This window comes from Pseudophryne corroboree, chromosome 9 (genome assembly GCF_028390025.1).
Source record: "Pseudophryne corroboree isolate aPseCor3 chromosome 9, aPseCor3.hap2, whole genome shotgun sequence".
NCBI classification, from domain to species: domain Eukaryota; kingdom Metazoa; phylum Chordata; class Amphibia; order Anura; family Myobatrachidae; genus Pseudophryne; species Pseudophryne corroboree.
The window spans coordinates 227019666-227045950 of NC_086452.1; the positions used below are offsets into that span (position 1 = coordinate 227019666).

Genomic DNA, 26285 nt, shown 5'->3' on the forward strand with positions numbered 1-26285 from the left:
CCAGGTTCGCTATCACTGCTCTGAGTGACTCCATTTTGAACTTGAACTTCTTTATGTACAGGTTCAAGGACTTCAGATTTAGAATAGGCCTTACCGAGCCATCCGGCTTCGGTACCACAAAAAGAGTGGAATAATACCCCTTCCCTTGTTGCAGAAGAGGTACCTTGACTATCACCTGCTGAGAGTACAGCTTGTGAATGGCTTCCAACACCGTCTCCCTTTCGGAGGGGGACGTTGGTAAAGCAGACCTCAGGAAACGGCGAGGTGGATCTGTCTCTAATTCCAACCTGTATCCCTGAGATATTATCTGCAGGATCCAGGGATCTACTTGCGAGTGAGCCCACTGCGCGCTGTAATTTTTGAGACGACCGCCCACCGTCCCCGAGTCCGCTTGAGAAGCCCCAGCGTCATGCTGAGGCTTTTGTAGAAGCCGGGGAGGGCTTCTGATCCTGGGAAGGAGCTGCGTGTTGCTGTCTCTTCCCTCGACCTTTGCCTCGTGGCAAATATGAATAGCCCTTTGCTCTCTTATTTTTAAAGGAACGAAAGGGCTGCGGTTGAAAAGTCGGTGCCTTTTTCTGTTGGGGAGTGACTTGAGGTAGAAAGGTGGATTTCCCGGCTGTAGCCGTGGCCACCAAATCTGATAGACCGACTCCAAATAACTCCTCCCCCTTATACGGCAAAACTTCCATATGCCGTTTTGAATCCGCATCGCCTGTCCACTGTCGCGTCCATAAAGCTCTTCTGGCCGAAATGGACATAGCACTTACCCGTGATGCCAGTGTGCATATATCCCTCTGTGCATCACGCATATAAAGAAATGCATCCTTTATTTGTTCTAACGACAGTAAAATATTGTCCCTGTCCAGGGTATCAATATTTTCAATCAGGGATTCTGACCAAACTACCCCCGCACTGCCCATCCAGGCAGTTGCTACAGCTGGTCGTAGTATAACACCTGCATGTGTGTATATACTTTTTTGGATATTTTCCATCCTCCTATCTGATGGATCTTTAAGTGCGGCCGTCTCAGGAGAGGGTAACGCCACTTGTTTAGATAAGCGTGTTAGCGCCTTGTCCACCCTAGGAGGTGTTTCCCAGCGCTCCCTAACCTCTGGCGGGAAAGGGTATAATGCCAATAATTTCTTTGAAATTATCAGCTTTTTATCAGGGGCAACCCACGCTTCATTACACACGTCATTTAGTTCTTCTGATTCAGGAAAAACTATAGGTAGTTTTTTCATACCCCACATAATACCCTGTTTAGTGGTACCTGTAGTATCAGCTAAATGTAACGCCTCCTTCATTGCCAAAATCATATAACGTGTGGCCCTACTGGAAAATACGGTTGATTCGTCACCGTCACCACTGGAGTCATCGCCTGTGTCTGGGTCTGTGTCGACCGACTGAGGCAAAGGGCGTTTCACAGCCCCTGACGGTGTTTGAGTCGCCTGGACAGGCACTAATTGATTGTCCGGCCGTCTCATGTCGTCAAACGACTGCTTTAGCGTGTTGACACTATCCCGTAGTTCCATAAATAAAGGCATCCATTCTGGTGTCGACCCCCTAGGAGGTGACATCCCCATATTTGGCAATTGCTCTGCCTCCACACCAATATCGTCCTCATACATGTCGACACACACGTACCGACACACAGCAGACACACAGGGAATGCTCCTAATGAAGACAGGACCCACTAGCCCTTTGGGGAGACAGAGGGAGAGTTTGCCAGCACACACCAAAAGCGCTATATATATATCAGGGATAGCCTTATAATAAGTGCTCCCCTATAGCTGCTTTGTTATATAAAAATATCGCCATAAATTTGCCCCCCCTCTCTGTTTTACCCTGTTTCTGTAGTGCAGTGCAGGGGAGAGACCTGGGAGCCGTCCTGACCAGCGGAGCTGTGAGAGGAAATGGCGCCGTGTGCTGAGGAGATAGGCCCCGCCCCTTTTCCGGCGGGCTCGTCTCCCGCTATTTTGAGAAATCAGGCAGGGGTTAAATATCTCCATATAGCCTCTAGGGCTATATGTGAGGTATTTTTAGCCTTTATAGGTACTCATTTTGCCTCCCAGGGCGCCCCCCTCCCAGCGCCCTGCACCCTCAGTGACTGCCGTGTGAAGTGTGCTGAGAGGAAAATGGCGCACAGCTGCAGTGCTGTGCGCTACCTTTAGAAGACTGCAGGAGTCTTCAGCCGCCGATTCTGGACCTCTTCTGTCTTCAGCATCTGCAAGGGGGCCGGCGGCGCGGCTCCGGTGACCATCCAGGCTGTACCTGTGATCGTCCCTCTGGAGCTTGATGTCCAGTAGCCAAGAAGCCAATCCATCCTGCACGCAGGTGAGTTGACTCCTTCTCCCCTCAGTCCCTCGCTGCAGTGATCCTGTTGCCAGCAGGAATCACTGTAACATAAAAAACCTAGCTAAACTTTCTCTAAGCAGCTCTTTAGGAGAGCCACCTAGATTGCACCCTTCTCGGCCGGGCACAAAAATCTAACTGGAGTCTGGAGGAGGGTCATAGGGGGAGGAGCCAGTGCACACCACCTGATCGGAAAAGCTTTACTTTTTGTGCCCTGTCTCCTGCGGAGCCGCTATTCCCCATGGTCCTTTCAGGAACCCCAGCATCCACTAGGACGATAGAGAAATATATATATACATATCGCCAAATAAGTGCCCCCCCTCTCTGTTTTAACCCTGTTTCTGTAGTGAAGTGCAGGGGAGAGCCTGGGAGCCTTCCCACCAGCCTTTCTGTGAGGGAAAATGGCGCTGTGTGCTGAGGAGAATAGGCCCCGCCCCCTTTTCGGCGGGCTTCTTCTCCCGTTTTTCTGAGACCTGGCAGGGGTTAAATACATCCATATAGCCTCCAGGGGCTATATGTGATGTATTTTTAGCCAGAATAAGGTATTATACATTGCTGCCCAGGGCGCCCCCAGCAACGCCCTGCACCCTCCGTGACCGTTGGTGTGAAGTGTGTGACAACAATGGCGCACAGCTGCAGTGCTGTGCGCTACCTTCATGAAGACTGAAAAGCCTTCTGCCGCCGGTTTCTGGACCTTCAATCTTCAGCATCTGCAAGGGGGGTCGGCGGCGCGGCTCCGGGACGAACCCCAGGGTGAGACCTGTGTTCCGACTCCCTCTGGAGCTAATGGTGTCCAGTAGCCTAAGAAGCCAATCCATCCTGCACGCAGGTGAGTTGAACTTCTCTCCCCTAAGTCCCTCGATGCAGTGAGCCTGTTGCCAGCAGGACTCACTGAAAATAATAAACCTAAAAACTTTTTCTAAGCAGCTCCTTAAGAGAGCCACCTAGATTGCACCCTGCTCGGACGGGCACAAAAACCTAACTGAGGCTTGGAGGAGGGTCATAGGGGGAGGAGCCAGTACACACCACCTGATCCTAAAGCTTTAGTTTTGTGCCCTGTCTCCTGCGGAGCCGCTAATCCCCATGGTCCTGACGGAGTCCCCAGCATCCACTTAGGACGTCAGAGAAATATATATATATCAGAATATTCATACAGAATATTCTGTAAAAGGTACACTCTCTTAACGAACGCTGTATGTAATAAGACATGCAGAATACTCAAGTGTCTGTAAAGTCACAGCGCTGTGTACGGGCGGCTTTACAGGGGAGACCTTGCCCAGCAATCCCAGAGACCAGCAGCAGCTTTGCTCAGAAGATGGCACCCAGCGTCTCTGTCAGGAACTGAGGGAAAAGCTCCAGGACGGGAAATCTGCGAGGAGGTGGCACCCTGGGCCTGGGGAGGGGGGCTACAGGTCAAGCGCCCCGCTCCCCTATGCTGAACCTCACCGCAGGTACTATGGAGCCTTACTAATAGGGACGCTAGTACACCTGACCTGTACTCCTATGCCCTGGCAGATATAGTGGGGTCTCTGCTCGGTGACAGTGTCCACGCCAGCGTCGCAGTCCATCTCCCTAGACTGCGACAGGAACGCGATTTAGTGGCGGGTCCCACCTGGGGGACCCTCTTACCTCCTCCCTTCATAGCAGCCACGGAAACCAGGAGTGCGTCTGCGACCGTGGGCCTAAGCCGGAGCGTCTCCGCCACAAGTACTCAGGATAAAAGCCGCGGGAGTATGCAACGCCGCTTGGGAGGTGACGGAGAGGCAGCACTGCTTGTCACCCTGACATAACAGTGCTGCGGCCCTTGAAGTCTTCTTAGCTTTTTTAGGGCTGTTCAGTGCAGCCCGTCTGTTAGGTGCCTTCAGGCACCACTCGAAACCGAGCTCTCAGTGCCTGGAAGTAGGGTTATAGAGGAGGCCCCAATGCATCCTGGGATAGTCAAAGCTTTGCCTGATGGTATCTCTTGATCAAGATCCCGCTCTTCACCCCAGATGTTTACCCTGTGGAACACAGTGTACCCCGCTGCAGAAATAGAAAATTCTGAAGGGTTCACAAACTTTTAAGCACCACTGTAGCTAGGACTTGACTGGCAAAGGTGATACCATACTTTTTGAAATAAAAAAAATTCTAGTGGAGACCACAATGAATCACAACAGATGTTTGTGCACCAGTAGATTGGCACCCTATTAGTTTAATACAAATGTGCTTTCCTTTTAGTATACTTCGATATTTGGAAAAGGGTCGGCTGAGGCGTCTGGTGACGACCTACAGCAGGCCTGGCCAACCGATGGCTCTCCAGCTGTTGAGAAACTACAAATCCCAGCATGCCTTGCCACAGTATTACTTTTAGGCCATGCTAAATCTGCAGCAGGGCATGCTGGGATGTGTAGTTTCAGGACATCTGGAGAGCCACAGGTTGGCCAGGCCTGACCTACAGGGTCTGTCCGGAAAGTAATGAGACTGATTTTTTTCACGCCACACCAAACAGGCACATTATGATGCTGTAGGGCGGGATGGGTGTCGCAGCTACACATCCCAGCGGCGGCAGTTGCCCGTGAGCCTTTATAGGTGTATAGATCGAGCTGTAAACAAAGTTTCCTTTTTTACCTAGGTCGAGGCTCGAGAAGGAGCGTACCATCGAGCAACGATATGCAATTAAGTTTTGTGTTAAACTCTGGAAATCGGGTACCGAAGCGCTTACCATGCTTCAAAAGGCCTTCGGGAAGGAATCCTTGTCCAAGGCGCAAGTTTACCGCTGGTTTAAATTCTTCGAGGAGGGCAAAGAAAACGTTAAGGATGAACCACGCTCTGGACGACCTTCAACAAGCCGAAATGAGCAAAACGTGGACATGCGCAATGTTTTGAACACTGACCGTCATTTGAGTGTTAGAATGGTAGCAGAAAGGTTGGGACTTCCAAAAACTGCTGTGCAAGAGATATTGACAAACGAATTAGCGATGCGAAAGGTGTGAGACAAGTATGTGGCGATTTCCCGCAAACTTTTGGAACATGTGCCAGGTGAGCCTAATTTTTTTTGACAGAGTGATAACAGGTGACGTAACTTGGATCTTTGAGTACGATCCTGAGACCAAAAGGCAAAGCGCAGAGTGGCACACAACATCGTCCCCTCGCCCCAGAAAGGGCCCAATGAGCAAATCAAAGACCAAATCCATGCTCATTGTCTTTTTTGACTCGAAGGGTGTGGTCCACAAGGAATTCCTACCTACCGGCCGAACTGTCAACAGTGCATTTTACACGGGAGTGTTCAATCGGTTGAGAAAAAGGGTCCTCCGCAAGGAGATTGCCACTACCTGGGTCCTCCATCACAACAACAATATGCCAAGGCACACATCGCAGCAAGTGAGGGAGTGTGGCCAAGCACAACGTGGCAACGCTGCCTCAACCACCCTACAGTCCAGATCTGGCCCTGGCTGACTTCTTTTTGTTCCCCAGGATCAAACATGGCATGAAGGACACTGTTTTCAGACCGTAGACAAAGTGGATGCGGCCACGGTAAAGGCACTCAAGGACATTCCAGTTAATGCCTTCCAGGAGGCGTACCAAGCTTGGCAGACATGCTGGCAATGGTGTATCAATGCTCAAGGGTCATACTTTGAAGATTAACCCTATGTATCTGAGAGTTCAAAAAATAAATAAAAAATTCCTGGATTTACACCCTGTATAACGGGACTTGCGAGTTCTGCTGTATGTACGGCTACTAATTTAGTACATGCATACTAGTTTACACTAGTTGCCAAGTGTTACTCGGTGTAGTTGACTGGCAACAACTTCTAGAATCAATAACAAAAATACTTGATTTAAAAAAGAAAACAAAAAAAACACTTAAAAACGTATTAGCAGCTGTACAGTCCAATTACCTTCAACAGTATCGTAGCATTTGGTTAATTAGAAACTGGCAAGTGCTACTGTTTTTTGGTTTCTGTTTTTATGGTAGAGACGGGGGAGTGTGGGGGAGGGGGGGTCGTTCTTTTTTATTTTTATTTAGAATAACGTGGAAATAATTCTTACCTGAATATCTTGATAAGAAGATACTACATTTCTAAAATGAAAAGAAGAAGCTGTATGTTAATACTAGAAGTGATAAAAAATAAAAAGACAGCTGTAATAATAAAAAATTATCAGAACATTATAAAATCTATATTGCTGGGTTTTATAAGAAATAATATTAATGCTGGGCTAACTCATAGCTTGATAAAAAGGAAAACCAACTATTGAGGGTCTAGGTAAGTTTCCACATACGTCGAAAGTTCTTCCACATACGGTCCCAACAATGGATGCTCCCGGACTCTGAGCTGTAAATAAATTAAACATAATTGATTAATTTAAAGTACCTGTATTTGAGCAAACTGGAGGAATAGTCAATTAAACATAAATATTAATAAAAGACTTACTAACTTATTCACTTACATCCAGGGAAACCCAAATATATGTAAAAGGTGTTTGGAATGTGTATGCATCGTGGCTAAAGAGAAAAATATCCATTGTCTTCTATGATACCCCTTTCAGGCCACAACCACTGAATACTGGTTATTGGCACATGAACGCGCATAACCCGTGTTCATGTGCGGTCTGAAAGGTGCAAGGGTTGAAATACCGGGTCGAGTAACCCGGTATTTCAACTCTGGTCGTGAGCAGGGTTGGACACGCCTACAACCCAGCTCACTGTGCGGTGTGAACGGGTGGCACTTAGAGATCATTTGATCTCCAAACGCTGCCCCCGCCACGTCACCGATAACGTCACCAACCCGGCAATATGCCGGGTTGCAGTCAGCGGCAGCGGAGAGCCTGAGGCGGATCGCATGCTGGGAGCTCCCGTGTCTGGCTCCCTCAGGCTGTCTGAAAGGGATATTAGTTGAGAAACAACATCATATTATAGAACAAAAACTATGGTCCTTCGAATATCTTCAAAATTCTGTTTTATATTCTAACCATCTACTATAGTAAACATATACAAGGTTATTACATGCTCCTTTTTTTGTTACTGCATATTTTATGGGAAAAGAAGGCAGGGAGCAATGTGTGTAGGAGATAGCTGCAGAGATAAAAGACTGGGGTCTATTTACTAAGCCTTGGATGGAGATAAAATGGATGGAGATAAAGTCCCAGCCAATCAGCTCCTAACTGTCATTTTCAAACCCAGCCTGTGACATGGCAGTTTGGCTGATACTTTATCAGCCAATCAGCTCCTAACTGCCATGTCACAGGCTGGGTTTGAAAATGACAGTTAGGAGCTGATTGGCTGGGACTTTATCTCCATCCATTTTATCTCCACACAAGGCTTAGTAAATAGACCCCTACTGCCTGAAATAGTAGAGCGGAATGGGGTCATTTTCAGACAGGGAACTTGTAGGAATTAATAGACAATCCTTCAAATTGCCCATGAAACAGCTGTATGAAAATTACAGAAGTTTTATTTTGGCCTGAAATTTTCCCTAGTTAAACTTACTTGTAAGAAAATTCATATTTTATGCCCAAATACTTTTCAGCTCTTATGCCCCCTACACACTTGGCAATGTTACGCCAAGGTGCTGACGGCTGATACGGCGGGCGGTCGACCCGGCGACGTGGAAGGGGGGGGGGGGGGGCCACGTCACCTGGCTCCATAGCAGTGCGTGCATGATTGTCCATATTGGCCTGCATGCATAAGCGACACGGCACCAACGATGAACGAGCGCGGGGCCGCGCATCGTTCATCGTTGGTGCCTACAGGCTGAACAATATTAATGAGTTCTCGTTCATTAATGAACAAGAACATTCATATCATTAGTGTTATCTGCCAGTGTGTAGGGACCATTAGACTACTTCAATTGCTGTTGTAGGTCTTTAATAATAATAATAATAATAATAATAATAATAAGTACTAAATATTTATTTTCTGCATAGGTAATATCACTATGACCAAACATGCAGAATTATATTTAATTCTTAAACCAGATAATAGCGGGTTCTTACTGGCTGTTTCTTCTGTCCATTTTCTGCCTTGAAAACCAGCAAGTCATGTATTTTCTCATTGTACACTTCAAAGTAGCTTATCTCCATATGGAAGGACACCTATAGATGAGATGCTGGTTACAGATGTATTATAACTTCGCACAAGCGGTAGCTCAGTGCTTCCCAGACTCTTTCCTCAATGCACCCCCTAGCAGTGCAGGTTTTAATAGATATTCTTGCTTCAGCACCTCAGAAAAGTTGATCATGCCATCTCCTTAATACCTAAACTGGTAGGGAGCATTGATAATCAAGTTTGGGAAACGCTGTTGTAACCAATAAGTATTCACAACTGTGTTCATCTCACTGATGACTAGCACACTAAGCCAGTGGTTCTCAAACTGTGTGCCGTGGCACCCTGGGGTGCCTTGGGACACTTGCAGGGGTGTCTTGGAGAGGTGGTCCAGGACCAATTCAAATAATGTATGGTTAATGTAGTAGCCAAAAAACCAGTGCTTGTGGCTGCCAATCATAAAATATGTGGATAAACCGAAGCAAATCTTCTCTTGGCCTGGGGGTGCCGTGAAAATAATTCTGATACTCTAGGGCTTCGTGATCCATAAAAGTGTGGGAACCACTGGACTAAGCAATAGTCACACTATTACAAAATATAGATTCAGATGGCACAGGACGGGAAGACTGAAACAGAATTGGGATAAAACAGTAGAAAGAGGATTATAAATAATACTGTATATTATGTAGGGGTCTAGATAACAAAAAGCAGCAATAAAAGAGATTATTGCCACATATTGCAGGATAGAAAATTTTCTCTCAGCTACTAATTGTTAAAAAGTCATCAAGGCAGCTGAGCAAAGCTTACCCCCCCCCCCAATGATGCTGGCCCACCTCTTCACGGCCAGTTGGGGTCTATTCAGCACATATGTGACCCAATATTGCAAGGTCATGTAATTCAATTAGAAATCTGTGTTAAATTAAAGTTTCAATGGAAGAAATTTTGGCTTTTAATTTATGCCCCAAAAGTAGGTGAGAAGTAGGAAAAACAATTTTAATGTAAATAGGTCAGGACTTGGTATAATACCCCTGGAATACTCTTAACATTAAATAATAATGTAATTAGAGGTTAAGTATACAATAGTATGTAATTTTCTCTAAAAAGCAGAAAAATAGTACGACATGTAGTTTGAGGTATCCGTTTTCCAACTTTTAACAAACATGGCTAAGACTGTAGGGCAATTTAAACATGCTTGGGACAGGCATATGAATATCCTTACAAAGAATTAAGGTTAAAAAAGGGTTTAGATTGCCTAAAGGATAAAATAAAAAAGGGGCAGACTAGATGGGCCAAGTGGTTCTTATCTGCCGTCAAATTCTATGTTTCTATGTTTAAACACTTTAAAGTCACTATAGAGACATTTTAATGCACCACAAAATACTCTAGGACCAGGGGTTCTCTACTCCAGTCCTCTAATAGCAACAGGTAATTTTTTTGTGGATGCCTCGACTCATGCATAGGCAGGACCGCAGACAGTGGTCATTGGCCCGGGGGCTAGAGATGTGGCCAAATCATTGTGGGGGCGCATGCTGCACAGGGGGACAATGTCCTACTTAGCAGCTGACCTGTGCCCGTGTAAGGGATGCGGTCAACATCCCGCTGGACGGGATCCCGGCGGTCGAAATACCGACGCTGGAATCCCGACCGCCACAATCCCGACATATTCTCCCTCCGTGGGTGTCCACGACACCCATAGAGGGAGAATAAAATAAGAATTTACTTACCGATAATTCTATTTCTCATAGTCCGTAGTGGATGCTGGGGACTCCGTAAGGACCATGGGGAATAGCGGCTCCGCAGGAGACTGGGCACATCTAAAGAAAGCTTTAGGACTATCTGGTGTGCACTGGCTCCTCCCCCTATGACCCTCCTCCAAGCCTCAGTTAGGATACTGTGCCCGGACGAGCGTACACAATAAGGAAGGATTTTGAATCCCGGGTAAGACTCATACCAGCCACACCAATCACACCGTATAACCTGTGATCTGAACCCAGTTAACAGCATGATAACAGAGGAGCCTCTGAAAGATGGCTCACAACAATAATAACCCGATTTTTGTAACAATAACTATGTACAAGTATTGCAGACAATCCGCACTTGGGATGGGCGCCCAGCATCCACTACGGACTATGAGAAATAGAATTATCGGTAAGTAAATTCTTATTTTCTCTAACGTCCTAAGTGGATGCTGGGGATTCCGTAAGGACCATGGGGATTATACCAAAGCTCCCAAACGGGCGGGAGAGTGCGGATGACTCTGCAGCACCAAATGAGAGAACTCCAGGTCCTCCTCAGCCAGGATATCAATTTTGTAGAATTTTACAAACGTATTTGCTCCTGACCAAGTAGCTGCTCGGCAAAGTTGTAAAGCCGAGACCCCTCGGGCAGCCGCCCAAGATGAGCCCACCTTCCTTGTGGAGTGGGCATTTACAGATTTTTGGCTGTGGCAGGCCTGCCACAGAATGTGCAAGCTGAATTGTACTACAAATCCAACGAGCAATAGTCTGCTTAGAAGCAGGAGCACCCAGTTTGTTGGGTGCACACAGGATAAACAGCGAGTCAGATTTCCTGACACCAGCCGTCCTGGAAACTGATAAAGCTAAAAATGTATCTTATATAATACCCTTTATGAGGTCTAAGAACACTGTATGCTATCTACGTATGAAGTACCGTAAGGGTACGCTCGTTGCTTAACAATCGCTTAGCCGTAGTCGAGTCGCTCAAGCGTCACGTTCGCTCACGGCCAAGAGATCACAGGCAGGCACGCTATCGGCTGCTGACTAACGTAATGATTCGCTATAGCGTAGCGGACGCTCGGGACCACGAGGAGATCACCAGCGGCGCTGACGCTCACAATGTTAAACCTTTGTATCTAAACCATAAACAATGCAGTATGCTGTAAAACCTTAGTGTAGAGATAGGGTGTAAATGCAACACAGTGTAACCTTATTAACTCAAAAGCTGTATGAGCGTCACCGACGCTCAGAGAATACTTAACACTATAAGAAATACACAGATACCTGGGCTTAGGGTCCAACGCCTAATATATATATTATGAATGATATACTTGCAAAAGAATTAATACAAATCATACACTACAATATAACATAGACTACCTAACCAGATAACTACACAGGAAATACAATACAATTACTATTTAAGGGAAAATAAGAGAGAAAGAGGAGAAGAGAGAGAGAGAGAGAGAGAGAGAGAGAAATTGGCCCACAATAACAAGAAGATCAATATAGTTGCGGAGAAACACTTACGCACAAGGGGAAACGATCGCATGCGCCTCGATATCCAGCTCCCGATTATCAGCAATGAGAACCGTTGAAGAGAGTGAACTGGATATGGTCGGCCTGCCTATTTATGCCCCACACACAATACAATTCAATGGTCCCTACAATCTCATTGTTCATTGGACACAGGAATTCGGCTTCGCATTATAACAAAAGGTCATAGGTTGATTCATACAGGTGGGCTGTGACTGCTTCCAACTGTTCAGGTGGGTGGGATACTGAGTTTCCCGCCGCATGAATAAATAAGAACAAATAATAGTAAATGGACATAAACTTCTTATGTCCATAACTATTCGCACGAGCGATTAATCCGCTCCAAACCAACACCGGAATATTGCTATTTAAATACTCTTCCGATGGGTACCAAACACCACTGTATGACCCCTGTTAGACCCTTCGTACAATACAAAGAGGGATCTCTCTGTTCAGGAACATGCTATGTTAACTAAACTTTCAGAATCTATCAAAGGGACCATGATCTACAAAATACATTATATAGTGAAAATATGTAATGATTGAGTCGCACGCTACGATCACATAAACTCTACCGTAAATACGCATACCGTGCGCCTGCGGGTGCCCGCGACTGTGAGTATGCGCACGTACGGGAGAGCGCACGCATGCGCAGCACGGACCTGTGTGAGGTGCAAATATGGTAGTGTGCATAGAGATATTTTTCTGACTTTGACAGTCCACCCTTTGGCAGTCAACAATAACTGCCACCTTCTAAAACATTTCAAAAAGAGAAAAATATATGTCAGGGGTTAATACATTTACATGGTTGGGTAGGGGAGGAGAGGAGAAGGTAGGAAAAGGGTATGACCTAGTGAGATAGCAGAAGCATGTGTGTATGAATCCGTGCTTGGGGGTCATGTATCATCGTGCCGTACGTGTTTTAAATCAAGCTTCGAGGTATTGCGAAGTATACATTTGAATTCCTTCTTATCCCGTGGTACGGGTCTGTGGATGGGCTGTCAAACTTTACCGAGCTCTTTTCGGCTTTGGTTGTAACAAAATGGGGGAGCACATTTTAGTTGATGATACATGAATGGGGGAGATATGTGATTGCTGATATCTGTGCCTGTATTCCCTATCGACTATGTGTGTCATTACCTGAGGGTTGTAGAAATGAAGAAAAGACATAATTACGGTAAATGCGGTGGTATTCTATGTCAGGTAAATGTACATTCGTCGATTGAGGTCTTGTTTGGTGTCTGTTGAATGCAGTCTTCTATGTGCTTTTGCCCATAAGGTGCGAGCAAAAGCTGTCAATGTCCATAGATTTACAAAAAGTGTTGGGCTAGCGTAATTTTAAAATTTCTAGGGAAACTGGGGATCCATGGCATAGTTCATCAAAAATCTGTGTATCAGGTTGTCAAAACTTCTTCTTTAATCCCTCTGTTGTCTGTATATCGGCTCATCAAATTCCTCGTCCAAGTGGGTCTTTTTACCTTGGAGGAAACGGAAAAACAGGTGAAAGAAACGGACCGTAGAAATCGCATTTTCATCACATCATTGTTTCTACATTTGGGTCATAAATCAAGTCCATTGGAATTACAGTTTCCTCACTCCTTAAACTCATTACCCTAGTACGACGATTGCACCTCATTAAAGCCTGACCGCATCTAAATATCAAACCGATCGTTATGATAACACCTAAGATACATAGGAGAAACTTCCCAACATCCATTATGACTCCTTGAGCCCAGTCTCCTAAACCAGAGAACCAATTTCGCGGGTTCAACCATGACACCCAACCAGTCAGCTCATTACCTACAGTAGCAAGAGTGAGATTGTGTCTCCTGCGAAATTCCCACTTCAGTTGGAGAATATCGTCCATCTTTTGGTCTATGACCTCGACCGGATCCTCGGTGCTATTCGTAATATATGTGCAACATTTCACGCCGTATTGTGTTGCCAGTGTGACACAATATCCGCCTGTCACTGCTGTGAGGTAATTAAGAACCATTCTATGCTGTACCAGTTCTGTTTTATAAGCCTGAAGTTCTCTTCCAGTATACCTAAACGTGTCATCATACATTTCAGTGATATTATCTAACAAATTTGCAAGCGCAGATATGTATTTATAATTCAACACTCCTCTGGCGGTGCGAGTGATGTCTAACGCGATTAGAAACTGAATCCCGGTGGATTCATGGATCATGTCAGAGGCCGGATGCTCTGTTCTTTCTATCAGGTGCCGTTTAACTACGTGCTCGTAATGGGTGTGAGTATAAGGATTTTGGGCAACACGGTGTATGTCTTTCATTTTGTCATGTGATACAGTCATTACTTCAGGCAGTACTTTTCCAATATAACACAATCCTTCAGAGTTTGGGGCAAGCCACTTATACGCCTTTCTCCCGCATATGAAATATGCATCATCGGGGAGAACATATGGGACGGAGTAGGACATAACCATATTACACACCTTCCATGTGAAATCTCCTAACCCTAATTCTTCCATCTGCTTAGTACACGTATCAGGTTGTACGATATGTGCACAGTATCCTGGTGATACCTCTCCAACTCTCGTAATCCTATTTCCTAAGGTATACCTATACCGGAAAGATTTTCCTCTACTGGCTATGTGGCGTATAAGCTCTGTATCTGTAGGCATTCTATCTGCTCTATGCGAAAAGGTCATGGTTTGATTACTCCATGACACTTCCCAATTTCCCGGCTTTCGGGGATTGGAGATGTTAAAACATAATAGGGACCTATCCACATGGTATTGGTGGAGCTTCAAACTAGGAGGGCTGGAGATATTAAACCTCCTGTCCACCGGTCTCCCACCACTTAACTCAAGTACCTCCCCTAACGTTAGAGGAAATGGTACTAGCCCTGATTTGCTATGACCTTGAGGTACTTGAGAGCATACCCAACAATCTGTTTTATTTAACACACTACCCACTAAGGAGTGATAGTCACTCAATGGATGCCGGTCCATATGGATATTAAAACTGGATTGGCATTTCTTTATGCACCCATCCTCAATGACGTTGTTACAGAGCCGACAGATACAGTTTTCTTCAGCTAACAATCCTTCACAATTCCTTCTATGGTCAATGCTATCGGATCGCTTTCGGATACTCGCCTTTACTTGTTGGTTAAGTTGTTCTTGGAAAACTACGCCTCCATCTTTATCATCAGAACCCATTCCAGAACCTCTCTCGACCTCCATGGTACTCTCGCCGGAACAGACTGCTCTGGTCAACATCATGGTCAACAGGAAAATCCGGATCACAGTCTCTTGGGGCAAGTCCATCTTGTAGGAGGAAACGGAGAAGAATGAGAAGGGGAAAAAAAATAATTTGAGGGAGAGGGGATGGGAAGTTGGAGAAAAAACAATAAAAAAGGGAACAGGGGATCGACAACTGCTTTTGGTCTTGTGATTTTCAATGATCAGGTGCCGCCTCAATCTTCCTGGAACAGACACTCCAGTGATACAACCTCTACCGTCTGTTCCTTATCACGGGGCCTCTCTGGATCAGCAACCTTTTTACAGTGGGACGAATGAACCCAAGTCTCTCTCTCAGCAACCTTCAATGCTGTAGTGCTAGTCAATAAGACCTGGTATGGTCCTTCCCATCTGTCAATAAGGCAACCTGAGCGTAGAAAATTCCGTATCATTACATAATCCCCAGGTTCAATGTCATGACAATTACTATCTGGTAAATCAGGAATCACTAACTTCAGATTATCATTTTGATTCCTCAACTGTTTACTCATGTTAATCAAGTATTTTACAGTCACTTCATTGTTACACTTCAAATCATCCTGAGGGTTAATCATAACATGCGGTTGTCGACCAAACAAGATTTCAAAGGGAGACAGATTAAGAGGGGACCTGGGAGTGGTTCTGATGCTGTACAGTACAATGGGTAAAGCTTCTGGCCATGTCAATCCTGTCTCTGCCATCACTTTACTCAGTTTATTTTTAATAGTGCTGTTCACTCTTTCCACTTTCGCACTCGCCTGTGGACGGTATGGAGTGTGCAGCTTGCTATCAATTCCCATCAATTTACACATTCCTTGAAAGACATCACCTGTAAAATGGGTACCCCTATCACTTTCGATAATTCTAGGGATACCATATCTACATACAAATTCCTGCACAATTTTCTTAGCAGTAAACATAGCGGTATTTGTGGCCGCTGGAAATGCTTCGACCCAATTTGAGAAAACATCTATACAAACAAGTACATATTTCAAATTTCGACAAGGGGGTAATTGAATAAAGTCAATCTGTATTACCTGGAAAGGGCCGCCGGCAGGTGGGATATGAGATGGTTCTGTAGGTATTGCCTTTCCGATGTTCTTTCTCAGACAGGTAAGGCATGACATTGCCCTTTTACTCGCATGAGATGAAAATCCTGGGGCACACCAATATGCTCTTACCAACTTGCACATCCCTTCCCTGCCCAGATGAGTCAGCCCGTGAGCTGCCTCAGCTAAACATGGAAGGTATGCTCTGGGGGCCACTGGTTTACCGTGTCCATCCGTCCAGAGTCCTGAGGACTCCTGACCATATCCTTTTGCCTTCCAGACTGCCTTTTCCTGTGTGGAACACAAATTTTGCATCTCACACAACTTCTGTGTGTTGATGGTATTAAATACCATCAGTTGTGTGGTGTCTGTCTGTCTGGGGGTAGCAGCTGCTAATTTAGCAGCTTCGTCTGCTCGGCTGTTACCAAGTGATACTGGGTCTTGGCTATATTTGTGTGCTTTACATTTGATAACAGCCACTCTGTCGGGTTCCTGTATCGCTGTTAGAAGCCTTTTTATATGAGCTGCATGCGCTATCGGTGTACCAGCTGCCGTCATGAAATTTCTGAGGCGCCATAGGGCTCCGAAATCATGGACTACCCCGAATGCGTATCTAGAATCGGTGTAGATATTGGCTGATTTGCCCTTAGCCAATTCACATGCTCTGGTTAGGGCGACCAGTTCAGCAACCTGGGCTGAGTGAGGTGGGCCTAGCGGTTCTGCTTCTATGGTGCCTTGGTCATCTACGACTGCGTATCCAGTACACAAGTCTCCAGAGTCTGACTGTCTATGACAACTACCGTCCGTGTAGAACGTAAGTTCTACATCTTCCAGTGGGTTGTCACTGATGTCAGGCCTTGCGGTAAAATTTTGGGTCAAATATTCCATACAACCATGTGTGTCTTCCTTTGTATTAAATTCTCCTTCCCCACCACTCTCATCCTCCACCCTTTGTGCCTGTCCAGGCACACCTGGGAGATATGTTGCAGGATTTAATGCACTGCATCTCCTTATGGTGATGTTTACGGGGGCCATTAGTGCCAATTCCCATCTTGTAAACCGCGCTGATGAGACGTGTCTGGTTTGGGCAGAATTTAACAAGGCTGACACTGCATGTGGTGTATGAATTGTGAGGTTGTGACCTAGCACGACGTCTTCGCTTTTCGTTACTAGCAATGCTATCGCGGCAACGATTCGCAAGCATGTGGGGAGGGAAAGCGCTACCGTATCTAGCTGAGCGCTGTAATATGCTACCGGCCTGCTGGCATCACCGTGCTTTTGGGTTAGTACGCCTGCCGCGCAACCAGCACTTTCTGTTCCGTATAGTTCAAAGGGTTTCCCATAGTCTGGCATACCTAATGCTGGTGCCTGCGTTAGGAACTGTTTAAGTCTCTCGAATGCTGTCTCAGACTCGTCTGTATGCGAAATCCGATCAGGTTTGTTTGAGGAGACCATCTCCTGCAAGGGTAACGCTAGAATGGAAAACCCTGGGATCCAGTTACGTCAATACCCACACATTCCTAAAAATGTTCTGATCTGTTGCTGGGTTTGTGGCAGAGTCATGTCTCTAATTGCTTGAATTCTATCAGCGGTCAGGTGTCTCAGTCCTTGTGTTAGACAGTGTCCCAAATATTTTACCTTAGTTTGGCATAATTGCAACTTGTCTTTGGAAACCTTGTGTCCTGTGTCTGAAAGATGAAACAGGAGCTGTTTCGTATCCTTCAGGGATGCTTCCAATGAATCAGAACACAGTAGTAGATCATCCACGTACTGTATTAATACTGATCCACTCACTGGTTGGAAAGACTGTAAACAATCATGCAAAGCCTGAGAAAATATACTTGGACTATCTATGAATCCTTGTGGTAATCGAGTCCATGTGTATTGGACTCCTCTGTATGTAAATGCAAACAAATATTGACTGTCAGGGTGCAGAGGTACCGAAAAGAAAGCGGAGCATAGGTCAATAACAGTGAAAAATTTCGCAGTGGGAGGGATTTGCATTAGGATGACAGCTGGATTTGGCACTACGGGGAACTGACTCAACTATTTTGTTAATCCCCCTTAGATCCTGCACTAGCCGGTAACCCCTCCCCCCACTCTTTTTAACAGGGAAGATGGGACTATTGGCAGTGCTGGAAGTTCTTACCAGAATGCCCTGTTGTAGCAAGCGCTCTATTACGGGATACACTCCTAACTCCACCTCTGGCTTCAGAGGGTACTGTGGGATTTTTGGAGCTATCCTACCATCTTTTACTTGTACAACTACCGGAGCTACGTTTGCCATTAATCCAGTGTCCTGTCCATCTTTAGTCCAAAGTGACTCTGGTATCTGAGATGTCATTTCTTCTACTTGGGAGGGAGTCCTATTTGTCATAATGGTATGTGACATTAATTTTGACGGGGAGTCTAACATGTCTCGCACTTCCTGAGCGTGATTCTCAGGTATGTCCAAGAATACACCTTCAGGAGTACAATAAATGACGCACCCCATTTTACACAGTAAGTCTCTTCCCAGGAGATTAGTCGGTGCCGATGCAGCCAGCAAAAAGGAATGCTTGGTATGTAAAGGCCCTATTGTAATCTCGGCTGGTTTGCTAACAGGGTAGTGCTGGACTACTCCCGTTACCCCTATGGCTGGAATTGTGTTACCAGTGGTTCTCATGCCCACTGTCGAATTTATCACTGATTTGGCCGCCCCTGTGTCTACAAGAAAGTTTAATGATTTACCAGCTACATTGATTGCAATTTCTGGTTCACTTCCAAGGCTTGCAATCAATTTTACTGGCTGCAGATTACAGGTATGGCCACACCCCTATTGGGTATGGTGACCTCCCTGAATCCCGCTGGCAGCAACTACTTGTGATGGAGTTAATTGGGAGCTACCAGAGGCTTGCCAGTCTCTGTTCGGGGGATATCTTTTTGTTTCCCCTGCATGTGGCTCATAACTCCGTTTCTGCGGACCCTGATCCCAATGTCGTGTGTCGTGTCGTTGTCTAGGGGGTTGGTATGAGTTTCGTGAATTCTTCACTCTACAATCTCGTGCCATGTGTCCCTGTTTATGACAAGAATAACAAGTAACCACATTTGACTTACCCACAGGGTTTGGTGATATAAACAAAGGCTGCCTTGTGGTCAGGGCCTGTATACTTACTGCCATTAACTTATCACCTTGTTGTTCCCTGTGTCTGGTGATGTTCCTATCGTGATCAATAGCAGCCTCTCTCAAAGTAGCCACAGACAGACCTCGCCAACATGATTGTGTGGTCTGTACCCTAGTCTTCAATGACTCTTTTAAACCATCCATCAGTACCGATACTGCTACTTCTCGATGGTTTATGTTTGTTTTAATGTCCTCTATGCCTGTGTATTTTGCCATTTCTGATAATGCTCTGTGAAAATACTCTGCAGCTGTTTCTGACTCCTTCTGTTTAATGGAGAATATTTTGTTCCATTTAACTACGGCTGGGAAATACTCCTTTAACTGTAAACTTATTCTTTTTACATTGTCTTTGTTGTACACTTCTGTAAGAGGTACATCCTGATCTAATCCACAGTCAGCTAAAAATTGAGCTGCATCGACATTGGAGGGTAAACATGCTCTCAGCAATATCTGCCAGTCTTTATTGTTGGGCTCTACAGTGTTACCTAGGTCTCTGATGTATTTTTGGCTGGCAACTAAGTCTTTTCTAGGGTCAGGGAATTCAGACACTATGGTCCTTAATTCCATTCGGGAACATGGGCTGTACATGGCAATGTTCCTAACAGGAGTGACTCCTGAAGTGTCTGTTTTCCCATTTGGAACTACTATTACCTTAACAGGATTAACTCTAACAACCTCATTCTGTGTAGATTCTACAGGCTGTGGTGAAATAGTTTCAGCATAGTGTATGGTGCCGTACTTACCTGTTGATACGACCTCACCTATCCCTCCGCTAGGGGCCTTTGTTACTAATCTCGGGGGTGGAGCTGTGCCTACTGTGGTCTCTGCTATGGTGGCTGCTAGAGAGAGCGCTGAAATTGTTGCCGATTCGTCCTCTTGATCACACTCCTGAGGAAAGTTCAAAACAGGGTACAACTTGCACGGGTTAATACTTGCATTGGTTAACATTATCTTTAACATTTACACAGTTGCTAAGTGTTTGTTTGTTACACCTTAATGCGTCATTCTCCGCAACCAATTTCTCTCCTGATATGTATGGTGGCGGTGGGGCCGTGGCTATCAGTTTTCTGATCGAGCCAGATCCCGCCGCCTGAGCCAATCCTCTCTGTATGTCACCCTCCTGTTGCCACAACTGTAAATAATCATAATGCTTGATTCGTCTCTTGGCTGATTTAATGAGACATATCCTTCTCCTTAAATTCGTTAACACTTCTGTGCTGAAGCTACCTACTCTTGGGAATTTCTCCCCGTCATGTACCGTCATTCTCTCCCATTCATCACATAAAGCTTCTGTGTGACTTCCGTATTTCTCACACATTACGTACCTTGCCGACCCGACTGGTCGGTTCACTGAATCAACCCGAACCGAGGTTGATCGCCCCCTACCTGAACAAGTGGCCCCCATAGTTCGAAGGTGTTGCTTTATTCAGCCAACCCTTACGCAAACCAAAATGTTCAAAATAGGCTGACGGTGGCGGTTTACCGAGTACCCCACTCACTCGCCCACGCCGACCAATACGACCTGATCACACTGATATAGTGCTGGCGTACTCGACCCAGGGCCCCTGCGACCTGAACCTCTATTTACTGGAACCTGCGAGGGTGATTCGAAGAACACTTACTCTTTCCAGTAACTATTGGTTGTTGGATAGTTCCTGAGTGAGCAGCGAACCTCCCTTAAAATAAAAAAAATTACACAAATCACGTTAGAATGTACAAATAGCGTTTATGACCTTCGTACACAAATAGTACCGGTCAGGTTTACTAATGCACACAATTACGTGCGGTACAATCATTCAGCACATAAGCAACTAATCTTATGTACGGAGCGACCAGTGGAATCGAAAATTACGGCTGCGAATTCCTTCAGCCAGAGCTTGTATGGCCTATATGGGTGTTGCACCAACCCTTTCTTGGTGTTGTGCCTGTGGACTGTATAGCGGACTTCCTTGTCTGCTGTACCTAAACCTGCTGGTCTGTTACAGTATGACCTCCTGGTCTGCTACACTCTAATGCTCAAATTGTATGTTTTAACCAGGGATGCCTCCCTAGCCACCATGTACGTCACTTACACGCATGTACCTCACGAGAACTCGACTTTTCTTGTGGTTCAACCTCAAAAATTGTAAAAACACTCACTCACCACATATACACTTTTGTTTCTATTTCTATTTCTGCGCAGAAATTTTCTCTTTAGACCAGATGTGTTACAAATTAGGAGAAGGATCTGTTAATTTAAATTTCGAATGTTAAAATAGATTTGCGCGATTTATCGCCTTGCGTTATTTACCGCGTTGCGCTATTTATCGCGTTGGAAAAAAATTAACACTTGTGATTTGAGTTACGTGGGCGTACCCGTACGCTCCGTTGTGTAATATACGCTGCGTGCGTCGGCCCTTGGGTTGCGTACGCAAGTCTCAGTCCTTTGTTAGAGACACGTGTACGCAAAGCAAAGATCCACCGTAACACAATTTATACTTTTATCAATGTAGATGATCCTTTATCATCTACCACGCACCACACTGACTTCGCCTTGTCTCCCAGGCAAAACTGTGTGTTTGTCTATACTTTAACTATGTTACCTTTACTCTTAAACTATGAAATAAACGTGCTAAGAGAGATTTGCCGCTATCAACTATAAAACTGGCAAACAGGAGAGTGATATACGAAAATACACAAATGAAAAAAAAGAAATGCAGATATATATGTGTGCGTGCGTGTGTACGCATGACAGAAAAATAAACAGTTTTAAGAGAGACTAGCGTGTTGTTCTTACCTCCGGTTCCCGGATTCCTTCAGCACCCTTTACTAAGAGAAGCAGACGCTTATCCAAACAGCACTACGAGGAATATGATCTCCCGCCCTTTGCTGCTGGATAATGTCTGCTGAAATTACCTAGTGCAGATATGTGAAGGACAGGACGAGCCCGCAATTGATAAAGCTAAAAATTTATCTTATATAATACCCTTTATGAGGTCTAAGAACACTGTACGCTATCTACGTATGAAGTACCGTAAGGGTACGCTCGTTGCGTAACAATCGCTTAGCCGTAGTCGAGTCGCTCAAGCGTCACGTTCGCTCACGGCCAAGAGATCACAGGCAGGCACGCTATCGGCTGCTGACTAACGTAATGATTCGCTATAGCGTAGCGGACGCTCGGGACCACGAGGAGATCACCAGCGGCGCTGACGCTCACAATGTTAAACCTTTGTATCTAAACCATAAACAATGCAGTATGCTGTAAAACCTTAGTGTAGAGATAGGGTGTAAATGCAACACAGTGTAACCTTATTAACTCAAAAGCTGTATGAGCGTCACCGACGCTCAGAGAATACTTAACACTATAAGAAATACACAGATACCTGGGCTTAGGGTCCAACGCCTAATATATATATTATGAATGATATACTTGCAAAAGAATTAATACAAATACAAATCATACACTACAATATAACAGACTACCTAACCAGATAACTACACAGGAAATACAATACAATTACTAATTAAGGGAAAATAAGAGAGAAAGAGGAGAAGAGAGAGAGAGAGAGAGAGAGAGAGAGAGAGAGAGAGAGAGAGAGAGAGAGAGAGAGAGAGAGAGAGAGAGAGAGAGAGAGAGAGAGAGAGAGAGAAATTGGCCCACAATAACAAGAAGATCAATATAGTTGCGGAGAAACACTTACGCACAAGGGGAAACGATCGCATGCGCCTCGATATCCAGCTCCCGATTATCAGCAATGAGAACCGTTGAAGAGAGTGAACTGGATATGGTCGGCCTGCCTATTTATGCCCCACACAAAATACAATTCAATGGTCCCTACAATCTCATTGTTCATTGGACACAGGAATTCGGCTTCGCATTATAACAAAAGGTCATAGGTTGATTCATACAGGTGGGCTGTGACTGCTTCCAACTGTTCAGGTGGGTGAGATACTGAGTTTCCCGCCGCATGACTAAATAAGAACAAATAATAGTAAATGGACATAAACTTCTTATGTCCATAACTATTCGCACGAGCGATTAATCCGCTCCAAACCAACACCGGAATATTGCTATTTAAATACTCTTCCGATGGGTACCAAACACCACTGTATGACCCCTGTTAGACCCTTCGTACAATACAAAGAGGGATCTCTCTGTTCAGGAACATGCTATGTTAACTAAACTTTCAGAATCTATCAAAGGGACCATGATCTACAAAATACATTATATAGTGAAAATATGTAATGATTGAGTCGCACGCTACGATCACATAAACTCTACCGTAAATACGCATACCGTGCGCCTGCGGGTGCCCGCGACTGTGAGTATGCGCACGTACGGGAGAGCGCACGCATGCGCAGCACGGACCTGTGTGAGGTGCAAATATGGTAGTGTGCATAGAGATATTTTTCTGACTTTGACAAAACATATATTTTCAGGGCACTGACAACGTCTAGCAACTTGGAGGCCTCCAAGTCCCTAGTAGCCGCAGGCACCACCAATAGGTTGGTTCAGGTGAGACGCTGAAACCACCTTGGGGAGAAACTGAGGACGAGTCCTCAATTCCGCCCTGTCCGAATGGAAAATCAGATAAGGGCTTTTTCAGGATAAAGCCGCCAATTCTGACACGCGCCTGGCCCAGGCCAGGGCCAACAGCATGACCACTTTCCATGTGAGATATTTTAACTCCACAGATTTAAGTGGTTCAAACCAATGTGACTTTTGGAACCCAAAACTACATTGAGATCCCAAAGTGCCACTGGAGGCACAAAAGGAGGCTGTATATGCAGTACCCCTTTTACAAACGTCTGAACTTCAGGGACTGAAGCTAGTTCTTTTTGGAAGAAAATTGACAGGGCCGAAATTTGAACCTTAATGGACCCCAATTTCAGGCCCATAGACACTCCTGTTTGCAGGAAATGTAGGAATCGACCCAGTTGAATTTCCTCCGTCGGGCCTTACTGGCCTCGCACCACGCAACATATTTTCGCCAATTGCGGTGATAATGTTTTTGCGGTTACATCCTTCCTGGCTTTGATCAGGATAGGGATGACTTCATCCGGAATGCCTTTTTTCCTTCAGGATCCGGCGTTCAACCGCCATGCCGTCAAACGCAGCCGCGGTAAGTCTTGGAACAGACAGGGTCCTTGCTGGAGCAGGTCCCTTCTTAGAGGTAGAGGCCACGGATCCTCCGTGAGCATCTCTTGAAGTTCCGGTTACCAAGTCCTTCTTGGCCAATCCGGAACCACGAATATAGTGCTTACTCCTCTCCATCTTATCAATCTCAGTACCTTGGGTATGAGAGGCAGAGGAGGGAACACATACCCTGACTGGTACACCCACGGTGTTACCACAGCGTCTACAGCTTATTGCCTGAGGGTCCCTGGACCTGGCGCAATACCGGTCGAGTTTTTAATCATGTGGAAGACTTCTGGGTGAAGTCCCCACTCTCCCGGGTGGAGGTCGTGCTGAGGAAGTCTGCTTCCCAGTTGTCCACTCCCGGAATGAATACTGCTGACAGTGCTATCACATGATTTTCCGCCCAGCGAAGAATCCTTGCAGCTTCTGCCATTGCCCTCCTGCTTCTTGTGTCACCCTGTCTGTTTACGTGGGTGACTGCCGTGATGTTGTCCGACTGGATCAACACCGGCTGACCTTGAAGCAGAGGTCTTGCTAAGCTTAGAGCATTGTAAATGTCCCTTAGCTTCAGGATATTTATGTGAAGTGATGTCTCCAGGCTTGACCATAAGCCCTGGATATTCCTTCCCTGTGTGACTGCTCCCCAGCCTCGCAGGCTGGCATCAGTGGTCACCAGGACCCAGTCCTGAATGCCTAATCTGCGGCCCTCTAGAAGATGAGCACTCTGCAACCACCACAGGAGGGACACCCTTGTCCTTGGTGACAGGGTTATCCGCTGATGCATCTGAAGATGCGATCCGGACCATTTGTCCAGCAGGTCCCACTGGAAAGTTCTTGCGTGGAATCTGCCGAATGGGATTGCTTCGTAGGAAGCCACCATTTTACCCAGAACCCTTGTGCATTGATGCACTGAGACTTGGCTCGGTTTTAGGAGGTTCCTGACTAGCTCGGATAACTCCCTGGCTTTCTCCTCCGGGAGAAACACCTTTTTCTGGACTGTGTCCAGGATCATCCCTAGGAACAGAAGACACGTCGTCGGAACCAGCTGCGATTTTGGAATATTGAGAATCCAATCGTGCTGCCGCAACACTACCTGAGATAGTGCTACACCGACCTCCAACTGTTCCCTGGATCTTACCCTTATCAGGGAATTGTCCAAGGAAGGGATAACTAAAATTCACTTCCTTCGAAGGAATATCATCATTTCGGCCATTACCTTGGTAAAGACCCGGGGTGCCGTGTACCATCCATACGGCAGCGTCTGAACTGATAGTGACAGTTCTGTACCATAAACCTGAGGTACCCTTGGTGAGAAGGGTAAATTTTGACATGAAGGTAAGCATCCTTGATGTCCCGAGACATCATGTAGTTCCCTTCTTCCAGGTTCGCAATCACTGCTCTGAGTGACTCAATCTTGAATTTGAACCTCTGTATGTAAGTGTTCAAAGATTTTAGATTTAGAATCGGTCTCACCGAGCCGTCCGGCTTCGGTACCACAACAGTGTGGAATAATACCCCGTTCCCTGTTGCAGGAGGGGTATCTTGATTATCACCTGCTGGGAATACAGCTTGTGAATGGCTTCCAAAACTGTCTCCCTGTCAGAAGGAGACATCGGTAAAGCCGACTTTAGGAAACGGCGAGGGGGAGACGTCTCGAATTCTAATTTGTACCCCTGAGATATCACCTGAAGGATCCAGGGGTCTACTTGCGAGTGAGCCCACTGCGCGCTGAAATTCATTGAGACGGGCCCCCCACCGTGCCTGATTCCGCTTTAAAGCCCCAGCGTATACTGAGGGCTTGGCAGAGGCGGGAGAGGGTTTCTGTTCCTGGGAACTGGCTGATTTCTGCAGCCTTTTTCCTCTCCCTCTGTCACGGGGCAGAAATGAGGAACCTTTTGCCCGCTTGTCCACGAAAAGACTGCACCTGATAATACGGCGTCTTCTCATGTTGAGAGGCGACCTGGGGTACAAACGTGGAATTCCCAGCTGTTGCCGTGGCCACCAGGTCTGAAAGACCGACCCCAAATAACTCCTCCCTTTAATAAGGCAATACTTCCAAAT

At 45.9% G+C, this 26285-nt stretch overlaps 1 protein-coding gene across 1 annotated transcript in view; it reads right to left on the minus strand.

Moving 5' to 3' along the window:
• The window catches only part of KIF14 (kinesin family member 14), a 292379-nt gene that overhangs the window by 246794 nt on the left and 19300 nt on the right, over positions 1-26285 (minus strand). Inside the window, exons 5-7 of the mRNA XM_063940137.1 lie at positions 8326-8424; positions 6613-6665; positions 6382-6412 (exon numbers count right to left, since the gene is read on the minus strand). Of these exons, the coding sequence (XP_063796207.1) occupies positions 6382-6412; positions 6613-6665; positions 8326-8424 (183 nt within the window). The remainder of the gene's footprint in view (positions 1-6381; positions 6413-6612; positions 6666-8325; positions 8425-26285) is intronic.